A 21668-nucleotide genomic window follows, 5' to 3' on the forward strand; every position below is an offset into this window, starting at 1 on the left:
GCATGACTCATATTTATATTCATTTGTATTCCTTTACAATATTAAAAGAGAAAATAAATAGTGTAATAGTCACTGCCGTTAACAATCGCAAATAAAATAATTAATTAATTAAACGGTAACTGTGAAATGGTATGTTTACTATTCAAATTTTGGTACTTATGTCAGCAGCGCCATCTACTGCAAAAAGTAAGAAAATATTACTATCTTAATCTAGTGTAAAAACATTCTCTGTACTGCCACATCACGCGATTAAAAACTGTGAAAGATGTTCTGACATCAAATGCCTCATATTCATATTAAAAAACAAAGTGAAAGTATTTTAATATATTAATAATAACAGGTAAATTAACTTTGAGGATAAGTAGAATGAAAATTTTAATTCACTTTTGGCTACACTGATTTGCGGGGTTTGATTGCCAACCTGCTGCTAGCCTGTCGGATATATTTAATGTAATTAATTAATGCCTTATAGGTAATATGAAAATGTCAGTTTTATGATATTTATTAAAAATGAAGCAACTATTTTTACTTATGAAGAACAAAATTAGAGATACCTAAAAATGTATTTTCCCGTCGGATGGCCTAAAGTGCTAGATATTCCTAACCAAAATGCTTCTTGCTCAATTCATCAAGTTGTTTGTAACAGAGATAAATTGTTGTTTGCTATTCTCTCTGATGACACTCTGTCAATATATTTCTGTAAGGTAAGTGAAATATATTTCTTGACAAAGTTTTGTTTAATTTTGTACTTGTATTTATCCCAGGTTAATGACCACTAATTAGGTTATGTTTTCATAACAGTTACAGTTTATTTTTTATTTGTAACTATAAAATGCCACTTTTTCAGCATTACTGTTTATGGTAACTTGTAAATGATATGCTGTAGAATTAACTTTTTATATCGTCTCAAGGTACTATTTTGTTTTATTAAGGAAAATGAAATAATATTTAATTAAGTCAGTAGACATTGCACTAAAAATTTCCCAGTTTTAATTACTCAAGGAATTCCTTGGTTATTGTGCCCTTGAGATAGTACTGCAGTTTGAAAAAAAAAAATTATTTTTCTCTTAAAATGATCCTAGTTGATTGTGAAAAATTTTTTTACCTGTTTTGACTTTAACCTGATTTTTAATTTACTTTTGACTTTAATTTTAAGATTATAATACACATATAATAACACGGTACTTACGTATAGCCCATTGACCAATAAATCTCAAACTTTTGGGTTATTGCTAATATCACCCGATATAACCATTATATTTACCATCTTTATAACCATTTATATTTATTTATTTTATAAATATAATTTAACCAAACTTAACCTACGCTCGATTTGCTCACTAACCTTGACTAATTTACACTGTTATGTTTTGAGTATTTAATAATCAATCAGTAATTATTGCAATTATTTATTCATTTAAATAATCAAAGCGTTACTGTTAATTAGTCAAGATTATTCCTGAGATTAACCACACATCTCAGGAATGGTCGAACTGAGAATGTACAAGACTACACTTCATCTACACTCATACATATCATCCTCATTCATTCTCTGAAGAATTATCTAAACGGTAGTTACCGGAGGCTAAACAGGAAAAAGGAAGTCAAGATTATTGAGCAAAGCAAGCGTAGGTTAAGTTTGGTTAATTTATATCTAACAGACTTTTTATATAATAGACTTTTGGGATATTGTTAAATAATATCACCCAATATCAAAAGAAGGTACTTACATATTAACGCCACTGCAGCTACAGCTTTAGGTTATGTTGACTTCGTGTACTGACAAATCGTACATATATCAAAATAACCTAATTAAATATAACCTTCGCTCTCTAACCGTGGTACTTACGTATTAACGCCGTCGCAGCTACAGCTTTATTTAAAAACAAAGTAGTCAGTCGGATTACGGTGGATTAGCATTAATTGGATTTCGGTGCTATAATATTAAGGTTATATTATTAATAAGTTGTATATATTATGCATATTTAATGTTAATTATAAGAGGTTAGCGAGTGTAGGTTATATTTAGTTATTTTGATATATGTACAATTTGTCAGTACACGAAGTCAACATAACCTAAACAGCAGCTGTAGCTGCAGAGGCGTTAATACGTAAGTACCCAAAAGAATAACATATTTGTAATGAGCATGTAAAATAGGTCCAGAATCAATCATTTTTAGACAAATCATCATTTTCAGACTGTGATACCACTGAAAGTGCGCAAGTGCCAATATTTGTTGCTTAGAAATATAGAGTTTATTTGCTTGTCTATTACAGACAAATTTATTTAACAATAATACAAAGATTTATGTTACCCATACAATCTATACTTTAGTTCTGCAGATTTCTATTCTTTGATTGTTTTGATATTACGTGGGCTTACTGGTGTGATTTGATTGTTTTGCAGCTGCGATATATATGCTTCTTTATATTGCTTCCATAAAGTTTCAGGTTGGCTGAATCATGTAGTTGTGTACTCTTCATGCATTATTTATTATGATTATAATCATATAATCTTAAAGCTTATGCCATGGGAATATGAAATAAAAATTTTGTAGCATATGAAAAATGTCATGTCCGACCTAGTTTCAAATGTGACACTTCTGGATGAAAGGCTGAGACACAACCATTTTTCCATGGAGTATGGGTTTTTCTTAATATGTGGTGTGGTTATATTTTACACAAATAAACACTAAAGTATTAATCAGTTAAAATAATGCAGCAGGTTTTCCTCACTTGTCCAAACTTAGGTATGAAATCAAATTCAGATTTCAGTTCCTTCTGAATTGAAATCTGCGTGTCTGAAATGGCAGGTCTGGATAATTGATTAGATTAGGTGGGTTTGCTTTATGATGCAGATGCTGCTTTATTGTTTATTTAAATGAATGTCAATTTATTATTTTAATTATAATAATTACCCAAAGTTCAAAGTAATTCTTTGCCAGTATTAATGTGTTGTATTCCAATACTGATATCATTACAATTTTTAAATTTTATATGTAGTTAAATTTAATTGTAAAGTTTTCCTATAATAACCATAAATGTGTAAGGAAGTGGTACTTTTTTTTTTGGGAGGTGAAAAATGCTTTCACATTATCATCACCTGGAGAGGAAGGTGGTGGTTATAGCTATTCTTTTATATTATTGTAGACTATAGTATTCTATAACTCTTATTGTAGACTTGTACTTTAACAACCTTGATTTCAAACTGGAGAGTGTTCATAAATTGAATTCTAAGTTTTGCATAATAATATTGTTTATAGTAGGATCAGATGTAAGAAAATCCTTCTTCAGCTTATATTTTAGGTAGTATTAAATTACATTAATTTAATTGAACTTAATATTAGAAGGAAGATTAAAGAAAAACAAACCAACATACTTGGCATTTATAGACCTAGAAAAGGCATTCGATAACGTAGACCGGAATAAAATGTTCAGCATTTTAAAAAATTAGGGCTCAAATACAGAGATAGAAGAACAATTGCTAACATTTACAGGAACCAAACAGCAACAGTAATAATGGAAGAACATAAGAAAGGGAGTCTGACAAGGATGTTCCCTATCCCTGTTACTTTTTAATCTTTACATAGAACTAGCAATTAATGATGTTAAAGAACTATTAAGATCCGGAGTAACAGTACAAGGTGAATAGATAAAGCTGCTACGATTTGCTGATGATATAGTAATTATAGCTGAGAGTAAAAAGGATTTAGAAGAAACAATGAATGGCATGGCATGGTTGAAGTCCTACGCAAGAAATACCGCATGAAAATAAACAAGAACAAAATGAAAGTAATGAAATATAGTAGAAGTAATGAAGATGGACCACTGAATGTGAAAATAGGAAGAGAAAAGATTATGGAGGTAGAAGAATTTTGTTATTTGGGAAGTAGAATTACTAAAGATGGATGAAGCAGGAATGACATAAAATGCTGAATAGCACAGGCGAAACGAGCTTTCAGTCAGAAATATAATTTGTTTACATCAAAAATTAATTTAAATGTCAGGAAAAGATTTTTGAAAGTTTATGTTTGGAGCGTCACTTTATATGGAAGTGAAACTTGGACGATCTGAGTACCTGAGAAGAAACGATTAGAAGTTTTTAAAATGTGGTGCTGTAGGAGAATGTAAAAAATCAGATGGATGGATAAAGTGATAAATGAAGAGGTGTTATGGCAAACTGATGAAGAAAGAAGCATTTGGAAAAATATAGTTAAAAGAAGAGACAGACCTATAGGCCACATATTAAGGCATCTTGGAATAGTTGCTTTTATATTAGAGGGTCAGGTAGAAGGAAAACATTGTGTAGGCAGGCAACGTTTGGAATATGTAAAACAAATTGTTAGGGATGTGGGATGTAAGGGGTGTACTGAAATGAAACGACTAGCACTAGATAGGGAATCTTGGAGAGCTGCATCAAACCATTCAAATCGCTGAAAACAAAAAAAAAAATTGAACTTTTAATTAACCTTCTGTGTAAATAAATAAAAGTATCATTTGATTTTGTTTTGAATTATTCTCAAATCAAAATCATCTACAAAAAGTTTTTTTTAATTGTTAGGAATTTTTCTTTTCTTACCAGAGTAGACTTCTTCATTTGTGGATTTGAGTTGATATTTGGTATTGTTTTTAAAATGTGTATAAGTAGCTGTTTATTCAGTAGCTTTAGTTTGTAGAATAGCTAGCTAGTTGTTTCTAGTATAATAATCACAGACTCTAATCATATTATTTATTTTATTAATTGCTTCAGTGAATTACCCTTTCTTTTTTCTTATCACATATATTAAACCTACAATAGAACCTGTAAAAGTATTTAAACTAAATGTTATATTAACTAATAATACTCTATATTATCTTAACTGGTATAATATTTAAGAACTATTAATTATGACTTTCCCAAGCCATTTTGAAAGATTAACCCATTTTTAACTTGTAAAATTTTAATATAACGTTGAACTAGAAATATTGTTTATGGATCTTGTTATTGCGTAGAATTATTTTGTATTTATAGGTTCAAAAATTTATTATTATTCTAATTATATATTTTTTTTTTGTCTTCAGTCATTTGACTGGTTTGATGCAGCTCTCCAAGATTCCCTATCTAGTGCTAGTCGTTTCATTTCAGTATACCCTCTACATCCTACATCCCTAACAATTTGTTTCTACATAATATATAACTTACTTAATATAAAAATGAACTTAATACATTTTGTTTTTTTAAAATTTATATTAAGTTTTTAATAAGTAATTATGTTTCTTGAACTATTTTTAGATGTAAAAATATTAAATAAAAAATTTAAAAAAAAATATATATATATATTTATATATACTAAAATAAAATAAATAATCAATTATTATAGATAAATATGTAAATAAATATTAAGGCAATTATGTGCATAATTATACCTCACCTCTGTTTTGTTTTAATTTTAATTTTTACATATTTAGAATGCGAGTTAAGTCTCATTTGTAGATGTTTGTAAAGATATGAAGTAAGGACTACTGTTATCATAATATTCAGAATTCACACTTGAGTCATGTGCTCCAATGCAGTGCTGTGACCAGTCTCTCAGGCAACTTGTTTGCACTATCCATTTATTCTGATTCCATCTCTCTTAACAAATGATAGACAGAGATTCTGTCATTCTACTATGGTATTAGCATTATTTATAGGATAAAAGTATGTCCTAAATGTAGAAATGAAATGATGTTGGAAGAGGACAGTCACCTTTTTCAATGTCGTAAGCGTTACATTATTACACTATAATAACAATAAAAAAATATTTGTGCAGTGTGATGGATTTGTATGGCAGTTCACTGGAACATGATTTAATAATCATTACTTAACCATGGAACAGATAGCATGATGTTTCTTGCTTGGTAATCTTGAAACCTCCGTGGCAGAATTTTTTATGTGTACAGGTGTTTGTATGGGTACTGTCATTGACTAGAGTACCATAATCAACAATACTTTACAATTTGCAATCAACAATACTTCAGTTAGTGTATTTGTAGAAAACAAGTGTAGATCACTTTTTAATTAACACTGGAAAAGTTAGAAAAGCAGCCAAGTATCAAAATTGATGGCTGAAAATATTACAAAGGTTGCGTTATAATAATAGCCCCTGGATGTTTAGTGGTATGAGCATGGCACAAAGAACTATTTTCTTGTTCTTATTAAAGGATGCAATTTGGTCATTCTACTTGAAATTGTCAAGAAACACATTCACCCTGAAACAATATCATTATCTGAAAAACCTATGATTCTCAGCAACATGAAGATTATATTAGCACCTCAGGCACACAAGTGCAATTTTGTTACCTCATACATAGGTACTCAAAATATGGAACATTTGGAGCTTGAGATACCAAAAAAAAAAGCCACATTATGGCCACCAAAAACATCACATGCACAGATATCTGGCCAATTTCATTTTAAGGACCACTGTGACGCTAAACGGTCTATCAGTTCTGGTACAATGCTCAGAATCAGAATTGTGATTCTGACTCTTTCGGACAAATGACTGTAATTTTCTGTCAGATTTATATTTATTTAATTATAAATTATTCATAACCTACTGAACCAGAACTTAATTTCACTTACACCAAGCTTTACTTTGTAAATAATGTATTGCACATTTCCAAAAACTTGCACCTTAAGCTTAATTGAACTTAACCTTAAGCAAATCTTACCATATTCTTAACTTAATTTTATGAAACCAAATTATGTACTCTGCAGATAATGTATATTACACATGAACAGTGCAAAATAGAATTTGGTTACAGTGTAATTTATGAGGAGTGTGAATCAGACGAAAGGTGATTCCAACAAATAATTTCAATTGTAATGAATAATTTTAGGTCCAGAATAAGGTATATTCCAAATTTCTTCAAAACCATAGGTATGGAAGTTATTGTATACAACTACCAAATAAAAAAATAAATTAAAAAAAAAAGGTAAAATGTCATGTTTTCATCAGACATGTCTGAATAAAAAAGTAGTTTTATAAAATAAAAGTTGTCCGAAGTAGGGTTAAAATAAACAATAAAGGATTAAAATTTATCACAGATAATTGATTGCTTAAATATATTGAAATTAAATTTTTGAAGTCTTCTTTGCAAAAATTGTTTTTTCTCAAATTTCCATGGTTCCTCTATTCACTGTGATTTATCTTAAGTATTTCAATGACCCTCTGTAAAATAAGATTTGTGCTTTTCACCTTTTTATTAGTGAAAATTATAGAAAGTTGTTCAGGATTTTTTTATATAAAATTATATTTATGTTAAATTTTTTGTAGTATAAAATTGAAAATAAATGATGAATGTTTATAAAATCAGTGTGAAGTATTAAAAATAAAACAGGATATTGCACAGTATGTAGGAGAAAAGATTGGTATTTTTTTCTTTTTTTGTAGCTACAGAATTGAATATAATTTATTCATTTTAATTCTTTATAATATAATTGAGTATATTGGCAGATTATGCTTATAACATTTATGAAGTGAGACAGGCACTATTTTATCACAGTTCTGCAGTGTAGACTATACAAAATAATTAAATTTTGACATGATCAACAATTATTCATTAAAATAAGAATTCAGTGTTAAAATCCTTATGTTATTACACGTTAGATGTGTTTAAAATTTGTTTATTGTAATCTTAATTACATAAAAATTATGAATTTATTAAATAATCTTTTTTTTGTTTAATCTCTGGGTCCATCCATTAGGTATTGCTTCAGAGGATGAGATAGTGATTTGTAGCGTATGTGAAAATGCCATGCCTGACCGGGATTTGAACCCGGGACTCCGAATGAAAGACCAAGATGCTACCTCTTGCCCATGGAGGCTGGCTATTAAATAGTCTTACATTTAGTTAAGATAATTTCTCATTTTTATATTTACTAACTACTTCAAAGGCTTGCAGAAAGTGTGGTAGTGCTTATTCCATGAAAGTTGCTTTACTTACAGATTGCTCATGAGCAGACACACTTAAGAGGTCTGTTTTTAAAGTACCTGGTCATAAGCTGTGAAAAGAAAAGTAATGGTTTCCAATCCTAGTTTCCTTTTGTCCTTGTGTCTCCACACTCTTATGCCAGTGGTCCTTCTGTTGCTAAAACATTTTTTGTAGCTCTCTTTTGTAATGGTTATCAGTGTAGTGTTGTATTTGACATTAGATGCTTCTGGCTTCAAATAAAAACCCTTTCACTGGTCTCTTCAGCTTGGGGAACAATCAAAAATGTAAAAAAAGCCATATCTAGTGAATAAGGAGCCTTGTGAATCTGAGAAATTCTTTGGTCAATCAAAAAATCCTGGATTGGGAGATAATGAATGAGGAGCTGCATTATTGCGATGAAGCTGCGATTTGCATGATTCAAAGAGTCTCTTGCGCTAACTGGATTGCAAGACAGCGCAAAACCTCTAGATAATATTGTCTGTTAAAAATTTGACCTACTAATGTATTCATGATGTACAGGCAGTGCAACCAGTCTTGATGCCTGTTGCCATGGCAGTGACAGCTGCAATTTGAAGCATTCTACTAGCCTTTTAGCATAATATTTACTTCATTACTGCAAATGGGCCTTTATAAGATAGATTTGTTGTAGTGTATTGGATAGCAGAACACAATTTTTGACATTTTAATCACCTCAATGTTTAAATAATATTTGAACATTATTACATATTAAAATTAAATTTTGTATATATATATATATATATATAATGTATGTATATATATATATAAAAACCCTTTTACATAAAAACTGGATTGAGGCAAGGAGACGGCCTCTCACCACTCCTTTTTAACTGCTGCCTCGAATTTGTCATGAGAAAATGGTATGAAATAAATCCCAGAAATATAAAAATGGGTACTAAGAAAAACTCCATCACACTAAATTGCCTAGGATTTGCAGATGACCTCACTCTTTTAGCAAATAATATTCAAGAAGCCAAAACACAAATCATGAGCCTTCAAAACCTAGCACAAAAGATAGGGCTTCATATCTCTTTCGAAAAAACTGAACTAATGGCCATAGATCCTCTGGTAATAGAGCACATTACGGTAAACAATCAGAAAATTAAAATAGTAAAACAATTTAAATATCTAGGGGAAATAATAACTTATAATTTAAATGAAAAAGTGACATGGCAAAACAGGACAAATAAAATGATTAAATCCCAAAAATTAACTTGGTCAACATATAACAAAAAATGCCTTTCTGCTAAAACAAAACTTAAACATTATAAAACTGTAGTTCAGCCAGAAGTGTAGTTTCACCCTTTTCAAAATCACTCAGAAAAACCGAATTGATAAAATTCTGAAAATAGAGAGGAGAATTGTCAGAACGTGTATCAATAAAAAACACCAAAAAGAAGGTCAATGGTGATTGTGCCAAATGAGGTGGTGTATCGAGAAATAGAGCCTGTTATTGATATTATGGAAAAAAAGAATCTCTTTCTTTGTTCATCTCATAAGGACACCGGAAACAAGACTTTCAAGAAATATCATTGAAAAGCTCTGGTTCCAAAAGCTATAAGTAGGATGGATCAAAGAAACTAGAGAAGATATGAAAGAATTGGGAATTTCCCTGACTGACCTACAGAATAAAACTGGAAAAATTACAAAGCTAAAAGACAAAAGCATTAGATTTAAACAAAAACACAGACAAATGACAAAATATTACGAACAGGGTGTTTATAGATGAAGAAAAGAAAGCAAGATCTGAACGGATGAAGAAATACTGGGCAGCTCGGAAGAGTAAAATAACATGCTTTCTCAGAAAAGATCCAACTAAAATTGACTTAAGTGGTCCCATGTTGGCCGTAAAAGCATATTAATAATAATAATATATATGTATATATAAAAGTTATGTAAAATTTAATTAACTCGCTGAAAAATATTTGATTAATATCCTACCATTTTCTGCGAAAAAATATGTTATGCATTTTTCAAAATGCTAAACATGACAAGAATTACAGAAGCATTTACGTCAAGCTGGGAATTGTACAGTAGTAAGCCTACATATAAAATGATATAACATGCAAATCAAAATGTATACCTTCATTGAGTGCTGGTGTTCAATTTTATTTTCAAACATATTCAAAAGTTAATGCAAGATAATGGTTAAATACCTAAATTATGGAATCAAAAATTACAGCAGAAACTGTAATTAAAAAATAATTATTTTTAAATGTTAGAACAAAATAAAATTATTTTAATTAAACAGAGTGAACACCTTCCACTTTGCAAGAAATATTAGAATTTCCAAGATTACTGTCTCAGATTCATCACTTTCACTACTTTTTTCTAAAGAAAAATAAATAATTCATTAGTATCGTCAATAATGTGTTCTTGTCGCATATATTCAGCTTCTGATTCCTTAACTTTATCGCAATACACTTTCCAATTTCTTTCATTCATGTTGGCCACTTTATTTTCTCCTATCTTTTTAACATCATTGATATCAAAAGATATATTATGACTACGTATTGTTTAATTGCTGACCAAATCATCTCAATAAGTTTTAAATCCAGCTAGTGTAGAGGTAGTTTGAGAATGTTATGCCTATTCTTTCTGTAAAAGTTTGTCAAACACGTAAGACATCCTGACCCTGTAGGGGAAGACATCCACCGTGTGACAGTAGCAGTCGCTATGTCCCTTTCATACCTAGCCCTTATGGGCTTTCCTGGAGGTCATCTTCAAAACCCTGGCAAAAGACATCTCTCAGCCTTGTTCTTGCTTCAGTCAGGATGCCACTGTTGCAAATGCCACATGTGACATTCACATCGATGTACTAATATCCCTAAAAAACAACAAAACTAAAAACAAAACATATCTATGTTAGTCTCAAACAAGACAGTAAACAAAATAAGGAAAGGAACTGAAATCAACTTCCTACCCAAAGGTAAAAGAAGTGAGTTCAACACACAATTACAATAAAACAACCCAACAACAAAAACTTAGCAACTACAAAAAAACAAAAGAAGTACACGGGAAAGCCCAGGTGGCACCCTAATTAGCTCTCAGCAATCTCTTCTTTTGCCAAATAGTGTAAAAAATTCTCAGCTATTATCCATTTGGCCTGGTTTTGCCAACTGATGGAGATCCAGTGCCAACCCGATAATATCAAGCCGACAGATAGTCTGTGCGTATCAACTCATACTTTGAACAATGTACATAACATGATGTACATTGTTCAATTGTCCACATTGTGGACACATTCCTGAGTCCACTAGGTCGAACCTCTGTAGTCTGTCCCGAAAAGTGCCATGCCCAGAATGATATTGCATCACATACTTATTCGGGTGTAACCAAGAGCCGCCCTGCAAACTAACAACATCAGGAAAGAAATCATGCATATAACATCCGCCTTCTGCCTCAACTCATCTTGCCTGCCGCAAAGCATTACCATGTTGTTCAATTTCCTGAACTTTGTAAGAAGTTAATTCACCTAACTTCTTGGGGACATAACACTGTTGCCGCTCTGCTGCAATCAAGTATATCGGTTTCACATCCGCCAAGATCGTCTCCCGTGAAATCGTACGGTAGCTACTTGCTACTGTTAAATTTATAAGGCGCTGAGCTCCCAACAATATGTCCCGATAGCTTTTAAACTTTAGCCTATACAACCAAACAGGTGCTGCAGGTAGCATAATTGCCTCACAGACGCCCATATACAGGATACTCATGGCCTTAAAATTAAGACCCCAATCAGGATTGACCACACGCTGAATACCAAAGAAGGCACTACAGGCCTTCTTCATGACGTATTGAAGGTGCTTCTTGAACTGTATTTTCTCATCGAGTAACACTCCAAGGTACTTTTGGGCTTGAACATATTTTATGCGTGGGCCTGTCATCGAACCACGAATCTGCTGCCTCACTGCCAAACGGCCTTTGAGGAGCATTTTAGTGGTCTTTTTTGGGCTGAAAGTCATCTTATGTTGATGTCCCCACAGCTTTAAGTATCCTGCAAGCTTGAGTGGCTTGGAACTAAACTTTTCTGGGATGAAAGTTCATTATATTTAAAATCAATTTATGTTGTTTCAAAAAAAATAAAAATAAATAAAAACCTGACCTTTGGGTCAGGTTTTACCATAAATTTAAATAATCATGTTATCATTTATAAATAATTATCTATTAATCATCCTGGCTTCATATTTTTGTATAGTACTTAATAGGGTTAAATAATTAAGAGGAACTCTGATGGTTAACAATAAATTTAGTTATCCTTTGGCAGTAATATAAAATATAATAATATACTATATAATATTTGATATGTTGCTGAACTTTTTTTTAAAAAAAAGTTTGTATGTAAGTGTTTGAGTGCAGTATGAAGTTGGTAAAAATTTGTGGAGTGATGCCAGCTATAAAGATTGATCAACATCCTAGAAAACAAGTAATTAAGTTATTTTTAATCTATTGATAAGGGCTTTAAATTTGTTTGTTTTAATTTTGTGAAAAGTTATTATTTTCAACCCCTTAAAAAATATATTTGCATGTGTAAAAATGATTGTATTGGTTAAATTGAGTACAGTTTTTATTTTTTATTTTAATGGACTGACATTATTCGCTATAGATAGTTGTATTTAAAGTAGATTAACAACTTCTGAAATGTTATGTGTTATATTTGTGTTGTTGATTCACTTGATATGACATATATTACCAGAGCTGTTGCTTGATTTTTTGTAATTCTTAATGACAAAAGAGATTATTTGTAGTTACTATTATTATACAGATTTCTGCATGAATCATGTCTTAGTTTACCTCAATTAGTAGATTTTGATTATATACAATCCTGGACATTTTTCATCTTTCATAGTGTGACTAATATGATAACTTCTCAGTTACAGTTTTCTTTATTACCTATAATTGTTTGGTAGAACATGAAATCAGGTTTTTAAAATATTTTTTGTGGTCTTCCACAAAAAAAATAAAATAAATGGCCTTTCATTGTGTTACTTTTTCATGTGTAAGCTTATTTCTGAATCAGAATATATTTTAAATGAAATGGTATTATACTTAGATTAAATTTACATATTTGTTCCTTTATTAACAGCTGTAAGTTTGGATATTGATTTAAAATTCACTGAAGCTTTGATCAATTGTACAAATTTTAAGTAGCTCTGAAAGATTGAACAATTTTATAATTATATTTTATTATTACAGCCTTGTCTTCCTATCGTTCAGTTTCGTCGTAGTAGAGAATCTATAGAAGATATTGGAACAAATGGATTGGTTCAGTGGAGACCCGATTCTACTTGTGTTGCTGTTGCTGTAAGTTAAAAAAATTTCAGTTAATAAATATGTACATTTATTACTCTATAGCTCCTCTACACTGATTAGTATAAATATTTTTAATCAAATATTATAGTAAATTAATTTATTTGTCTAGCCTTTAGTCTGTTGTAAATTTTGTTTTTTTTCCAATATGTCTATTATTAAGTTATATATTTTTATATAAAATCTATTTCACTTTTTTTTTTTCATCTATGATTCAAAATTAACAATTTCTTTTTATTAATTAACATTTCAAAGTATCATTAATTACCAAAAAAATTATTACCTTTTCAATGAAAATATTATGTCCAGAAATACTTAAGAGTAGTGTTACAGCAAGTAAGTTGATGTAGTGATTATTTTTAATGTATCTATTATTGTTATAGAATGAGTGATTTTAACTAAAAGATAATTTAAACCTCCTACAACTACATAGTAACATCATTATTATTATTATTATTAAGTTAAAAATAGTAAAAAAATCTTTTGATATTTTAAAAATTGCCTTTTTTGCAATCTTTGGTAGTTCTAAAAGAATTAAAGCCAAAATGGAAAGCTCACCCAAAATACAAAACTGCATTAGCTGACAGTTAACTGATATTTCAAATGACAGAATTATTCAAATGTGTCATGGTAGGTGAAAAAACATGAGTGATCAAAAAGAGTGTTGTAGTCATGATACCAAAGAAAGCAGGAGCAGATAAATGTAAAGAATACAGAACAATTAGCTTAACTAGCCATGCATCAAAATTCTTAACTAGAATTCTGTACAGAAGAATTGAGAGGAGAGTGGAAGAAGTGTTATGAGAAGACCAATTTGGTTCCAGAAAAAAGTATAGGGACAAGGGAAGCAATTTTAGGCCTCAGATTAATAGTAAAAGGAAGAATAAAGAAAAACAAACCAAATACTTGGCTGGCATTTATAGACCTAGAAAAGGCATTCGATAATGTAGACTGGAATAAAATGATAAAAAAAATTAGGGTTCAAATACAGAGATAGAAGAACAATTGCTAACATTTACAGGAACCAAACAGCAACAGTAATAATGGAAGAACATAAGAAAGAAGCTGTAATAAGAAAGAGAGTCTGACAAAAATGCTCCCTATCCCTGTTACTTTTTAATCTTTACATAGAACTAGCAATTAATGATGTTAAAGAACTATTTAGATCCAGAGTAACAGTACAAGGTGATTAGATAAAGATGCCACGATTTGCTGATGAAATAGTAATTCTAGCTGAGAGTAAAAAGGATTTAGAAGAAACAATGAACGGCATGGCATGGATGAAGTTCTACGCAAGAAATACCGCATGAAAATAAACAAGAACAAAACAAAAGTAATGAAATGTAGAAATAACGAAGATGGATCACTGAATGTGAAAATAGGAAGAGAAAAGATTATGGAGGTAGAAAAATTTTGTTATTTGGAAAGTAGAATTACTAAAGATGGACGAAGCAGGAGTGATATAAAATGCAGAATAGCACAGGCGAAACGAGCTTTCAGTCAGAAATTTTATTTTTTTTTTTTACATCAAAAATTAATTTAAATGTCAGGAAAAGATTTTTGAAAATATATGTTTGGAGCGTTGCTTTATATGGAAGTGAAACTTGGATGATCTGAGTACCTGAGAAGAAACGATTAGAAGCTTTTGAAATGTGGTGCTATAGGAGAATGTTAAAAATCTGGTGGGTGGATAAAGTGACAAATGAAGAGGTGTTGCGGAAAATCAATGAAGAAAGAAGCATTGGGAAAAATATAGTTAAAAGAAGAGACAGACTTATAGGCCGCATATTAAGGCATCCTGGAATAGTCACTTTAATATTGGAGGGTCAGGTAGACGGAAAAAAATTGTGTAAGCAAGCAACATTTGGAATATGTAAAACAAATTGTTAGGGATGTAGGATTAAGAGGTATACTTAAATGAAACGACTAGCACTAAATAGAGAATCTTGGAGAGCTGAATCAAACCATTCAAATCGCTGAAAACAAAGAAAAGAAGAAAAACATGAGTGAATGGTTATGTCATTCCACTGGAAGTTTTCTGAAGAAACACACAAATTCAACCGAATAGTAAGGTTCTGCTTACTGTTTTTTCAGTTACTGTGGCGTCCTACATTATGAATTCTTACCCAAGTTTATAATCAATTAACAGTATTACAGCAGTTTTGTGCTGTTTACAAGAGGCAATTTTAAGAAATCCACCACAAATATAGACAAACAGTTCTCGGATATTCCACCATTATAATACTCCAGCTCATACTTCATTATAAATTCATTATTATTTAGCCAAAAATGACACCATACTGATGCTGCAGACTCCTTATTCTGCAGAAATGGTATCCTGCAATGTTTTCATGTTTCCATTGTTTAAGAGAACATAAAAGGTCAGTGATTTGTACTATAGATGAAATAAAGAAACAAATTTCTTAGTAAACTCACAATTAATAGCTTAATTAATTTTGGTATAGCCTTAAGTTTATTTAAGACTATACCAAAGAATGCTTTCTATGAATGTTTTGAGGAATGGAAGAAATTCTGGTAACAGTGTGTCACACTGTGAAATTCTGGTAACAGTGTGGAGCTACTTTATATCAAATAAATTCTTTTTGTTAAAATTAAACGTCTTGTTATTTTCCTTTATCACACTTCATATGTGCAACAATAGGTAAAACTAGTTTTTAAGTAGTTATCATCTATGTGCAACAGTAGTCCTTAAAAAGTAAAGAAAAAATAACATTTTTTATCTATAAATTAATAATCAAACAACATCTAAATTTACTGTTTTAGTCAATAATTAAAAAAAAAATGTTTATTACACATAACTCATTTAGACTTCGTATTGTTTTATGAATAATTTACAACAAAATTCTATTGGAACAATTGCTGCTATCCAAAATATCAATCAAAATTATTTCACATAAGCCATAAGAGTTCCCCAACTGTTCAGCCACTTCTCTAATAATAATTTGATGATTATTGATCACTATGGTCTTTATTTTGTCAATATTTCCATTAGTTGGTATGTTAGGATGTACAACCCCTTTATTACCGTCAATGTTTTCACGGTCTTCTTGAAACCTTTTGTTCACTCATAAACCATTTGTGTTGACATAACATCCTCACCAAAATCATAACTCCCTTATGTAAACAACTATGATTCATAGCTTCCATGATCTACTTTTATTTCTCATGTGATGTGAAGGTGAGCATGGATAGCTCAGCAGCAGATATCGGACTTATTACCATATATAAAGCTTAAGAAAAGTACTGCAACTATTTCCCTGCAAAGTACATATGTTCAAGAACGAAAACTTGTAGATCATGCCAAAACAATAAATTATTGTCAATAGTTTAAACCATTTTATTGACCAAAATTCAATAGATATCCTTGACATAATGTTTTTTACTGATGAAGTGTGGTTTCATCAGTGAAGATAAAATAATTCACAGAATACAAAACTGTGGTTGATTACTATCTCTCTTAAATTTCATAACCTTTACACGAAGCAAAAATAGGATTCTGGATTGGTGTAAGTAAAATGTGCATTGTGGTCCAATTTTTGTTGAAAATGCATTTAATAATGATCTGTTATTGTGCTGTTTTAAGAAACTTCATTAATCAGTTAACAGAAGTGGAAATCAGTCACAGTTGGTTCCAACAAGATGGCGCCATAGTACACATAGCTAACAAGTTAATGACTATTTTACAAAATGTTTTTGGTGAACGAATCATTTTGATGCATTTGTGGACTAGCAGTCACCTGATCTGACTCCCTCAGGTTAGTTTTTATGGGGTGGTTGGGGGTGGGGGCAGCGAAAAGCAGTGTATCATAATAGACCACACATGATTGACAAACTAAAAATGGCATACATATACCTTACATACATACTACAATGGCATACATATGACACTGCACTACTATAATGCATAGACTATGACACTGCTACTACACACAACACTATTATAACGACATACATATGAGACATTATAGTACATCAGCTGGTGATATGTAAACTGTGGTTTCCCCCTCTACAGTAACCGAGTACTGTTTATATACAAATCGGGAACATTTTTTACATTCTTTGAATAAATGATGGTTCTTGACCTCAGTGCCATATGTTTTTACAAGTGAGTTTTTCAGTGAGGGTGAATTTTCTACAAGTAATTAAATGGTAGTGAGGGGTTGGATATTTGTTATTTCCTACTTTTCAATCATAATAATAAAGCTACCTAATGGGAAAGAAAAAATTATCACTTATTTCTCGAAAAAACTGTTAGTGTTTGCTGTGTGAATAACCACTTTTGTACACTGAAGTTATTACTTTATGGCGGTCCTGATCTTCAGAGTCTGTATGATTTACTTGCTTGTGGCATCAAGAGCTGTTGTTAAAAGATGAACATGTTGTTCCACAGCGGTTCTTATCTCTAAAGTAAGTGTGACTAATAATGGACAGACATGTTGATACGTGTCAAAACGTGATTTTCATAAAATTTACTTCTTTGTTTGTCAGTTTATCTTTAGTGTTTGTATTAGCCTGTGCTGTTCTTTTGCTGTAATGTTGTCGCGAGGTCAGCAGTTGGTTGACTTAGCTTTATCTCAAGGTGTTCGAGAGGGTAGTAGCTAGAGTGAATCACTTAGTACTGATGATTCTGATGCGGGCAAAAACTGTGCACAATCAGATGAAAGAAGTTGCAGTTGTAGTGATACCAGTGATTCTGAAGATAATGATTTACAATCTGAAAATAATGTTTCCAAATCAGATATTTCATTACCAAGTACTTTGCAGCAAACAGAAGCAGCTGAGGTAGTTCAGCAGAATAATACTTCAGAAACCGTAAGGACCGTATCACTTTGATAGCAGATTACTTAACAGATCCTGAATTTTCTGATTTTCCTCATCAATTAAAAATTAATTTAAAATCTACTGATGTTAAAAATCCTGTTGATATTTATCAGTTATTTGTAAATCATGATATTGTTTAGATAATAGTTGAAGAGATATGCCACAACAAAACTTAGTAGCAAAAATAGTAATATGAAATTACAAGTAAAAAATTGGTCTGCAACTGATATAGCTGAAATAAACTTATTTCCTGTTCTTTTAGTAATGGAATTAGTTCATGTACAATGGTTATGTGAAAAAGTCTGGCTTTGTCAGTTCATCACTTTTGTGCCAAAAATCAGATAACTGCCCTCCCCCAGCATCCCTTCTCGCCAAACCTGGCTCCTTGTGATTTTTTATTTATTTCCAAAATTAAAATTAGTAATGAAAGGATGCCATTTTTAGACTACTAATAACGTTAAAGCAAATTCATCACGGACCTTAAAGGCCAATTCAAATGAAGCTAACCAGTACTGCTTCGCAAAGTGGAAACATCACTTGGAAAAGTGTGTGAATAGTGATGGGGAGTACTTTGAAGGGGGGACAAGGATCAATAATCTGTAAAATTAACAAAGATTAAAAAAAAATAAAGTTTGGTTATTTTCTGAACAGACCTTGTATTTCTGTTTAAATAGTTTTATGTTTTATTTAGGCTTAAATGTAATAATGTTCATGTATTTGTGTATGTTGCTTATTAAGATTAATATTTTAGTTAATCATTTAAATAATGTTATAAACAAGTTTTCTCATCTCAAAGGTGTCTAATGCAACTTATGTTTTAATTAATCATATTATATATTGATAATAAATTTTCATGCATTTCTGTTCAAAATGTTAATGCTTTTGTTTTGATGAATTTATTACAAATTAGGAAAAAATGAATAAAAAAATTTGTAATTCTTTAAAAGTGGTTCTTATCTCCAGTGCCAAAAATGGCTGGCAATAATGATTACTATATTTAGTATTTAGTAATCTTCAGTACAGTCAATTCACTTATAGTTCATCTAGCCACCAGTAAATGGATGTTTCATAGAATGCCTACTTGACTAAGGATACAAGAACAGACTGGAATGTCAGTTCTGATTCTGTATCTTGAGGATAAGAACCACTGAAATTTAATTCTTATTAAAGTTGCTCTCGTGGTGTAATCAAACATTATCTCATGGTGCCAGAAGCAAGAGCCCCAAATTATGTAGGTCACAAAAATTTAGATACTTGGCCTAGTGGCATTCCAAATTTGGAACCATTTATTAACCCACTTATTTGAAACACTACAGTTTTTATATTAAGTTTCTTTTCAACCACTCTTCTCTTTTAATAAGCATTATGTAATGCTCCTACAATATTTGTGTATTTATATAATATTGCAACTATATATATATATATTTTTTTTTTTTACAGACATCGGGTGGGTATCTTATTATATATAAGGTGCATGTTGAATCTGATCAGAAAGGTCTTTATCAACTTATTGATTCACCACAACCAAATCTGCGTAGAGACAGTGCAGAACTTTTTATTAAAGAGGTTGTTCCAGATTTACAGCTGATACAGGTAATTATACAGTGTTGAGCATATTCTACAGTTTTACTAAGAAAGTGTAATTGTTGTTTGATATTTCTTCATTTGCCTATCCCAGATTTTGGCTACTGATAAGGCAGTTTTGACTATTAACTAAACAGCTATGCAAGTTAATCAAAATTAGATCTTAAATATGGTCTCCTACTACAACTTCCTTGAACATTCAATAACAGTAACTCCATTACTTATTTTTTTCTTACAGCAAGTTTTAGAAATTTTTTTATTGTGCAAAGGAAGCTTAAAGAAGTGCAGCAGACATGCAATACTACTACCTGAATATAATTTAATTATAAGGTTAATAGTATTACTTTCATCACAAAATATTTTTACAATAATACAGGTAAGTCAAAAAGTAATTTTAAATTTTATAATGGTATGTATATTATATATACATAATTTTATAGAGCAGATTGGGGGGATTTTGTTACATGTAATTTAATAATTGTATGCTGCAAATGCCCTTCTTCCGTATCAGTGCATTCTTGAAGATAAAAAATGTCAGGTGTGATATTGTTAAATGTCATGGCAGATTTTCTTAAGTTTCTTTTCAACCACCTTTCTCTTTTAATAAGCATTATGCAATACTCCTACAATATTTGTGTATTTATATAATATCGTAACTATATATTTATATATATATTTCATTTGTCATGAGATATCTGGTGAAAAACTCACTTTTTGCAGTATCCTGTACAAATAAATCATTGGTTAAGAGATTCTGGGAGCAAGCTGGGCACAAAATATTGCTGTAAATACAGATAAGATGACATAGAAACAAGTTACATAAAATAAATATGCTATGTCATACAGTGTGACTTAAAACGCCATCTTGTTGGAATTGTAGCTATTGTAATTCTCAATTTCTTCAAATTGATATTGTAAATTCACCAAAAACTCGCAGTAATGATCAGCTGTTAGTGTTAATGCTACTCATTCACCATCATCTTCAAAGAAATGTGGAGCTACAATTTTAAATACTGTAACATACCATAATGTTTTTTGAGGGTTTGCTGTGGATTGTTTTATTTACATCCTCCATTAACATAAAATGTCTTCGATATTCATAAATTTTATTTTATAAATATCTGGAATCAAGACTAAGTTTAAAAAATTAAAAAAAAATCTATGTGGTTATTCTATATAGTCACTAAATTTTTGCATGAATTTTATCTTATGTGGGTACAGTTTAAAATCTTCTTCGTTTTGCTGATTTAACCTAAGGGTCTAAATTCATTTTTTAACCAAGTTTCTAGGAGTTTGATTCCAGCATATGAAAAAATATGCTAGGTTGAAAGTTTTTGTTCAGACTATATCAACCATCATTTAGTTGATTCACTTAACAGCTCTGAAAGGACTCCCTTTTATGAATCGTTGCTTTGCTTGGGCCTTCACAAATATGCTATGGTAACATCTACAGTGTCGCTATTTGCTTCTCAAAGGTATGCAAGTTTTTGTGTGGGGTTTTAATCAGTGCATTTGTAGGAAGTAAATTTCTGATAATTAATTAAATTTGTTTCTGTGATGACAAAAAGTTATTAAATTTTAGAAATCTCAAGCCAGTTTTTGATGACCTATTTCTGTAACCACAGATTCATGAGGTAGCTGTTGGTGGAGGTATATTAGCAATGGTTTGTATTCGTGATGAACTTATGTTGGCAACAACTCGAGGACATGTTGTCAGATATCGTTGGGATGGGACTGAAAATAGAGATTATTGCTTGGATTTACGACGAATCCCATTCTGCATTGATCAACAGGTAGCCAAAGGTATGTTTTTATAAAAGTTTTATTACATTTATTATTTATTTTTTTTAATTAGCTCAGTTGCTAATGTTTATCTCTATTTTGTTATAAATTACATAAATATATTAAATTAACAAAGAGCTTATTTATAACAGTTTCATTATTGTATTATTGAGATAACT

The 21668-nt window shown here is 30.7% G+C and overlaps 1 protein-coding gene across 1 annotated transcript in view; it reads left to right on the forward strand.

Moving 5' to 3' along the window:
* Positions 1-208: 208 nt before the first annotated feature.
* Positions 209-21668, forward strand: part of Rich (Guanine nucleotide exchange factor subunit Rich) — a 108755-nt gene continuing 87295 nt past the window's right edge. Inside the window, exons 1-4 of the mRNA XM_075360200.1 lie at positions 209-704; positions 13168-13275; positions 19564-19716; positions 21333-21510. Of these exons, the coding sequence (XP_075216315.1) occupies positions 561-704; positions 13168-13275; positions 19564-19716; positions 21333-21510 (583 nt within the window). The 5' untranslated portion in view covers positions 209-560. The remainder of the gene's footprint in view (positions 705-13167; positions 13276-19563; positions 19717-21332; positions 21511-21668) is intronic.

Source organism: Lycorma delicatula, chromosome 3 (assembly GCF_047948215.1).
Source record: "Lycorma delicatula isolate Av1 chromosome 3, ASM4794821v1, whole genome shotgun sequence".
Classification (NCBI taxonomy): domain Eukaryota; kingdom Metazoa; phylum Arthropoda; class Insecta; order Hemiptera; family Fulgoridae; genus Lycorma; species Lycorma delicatula.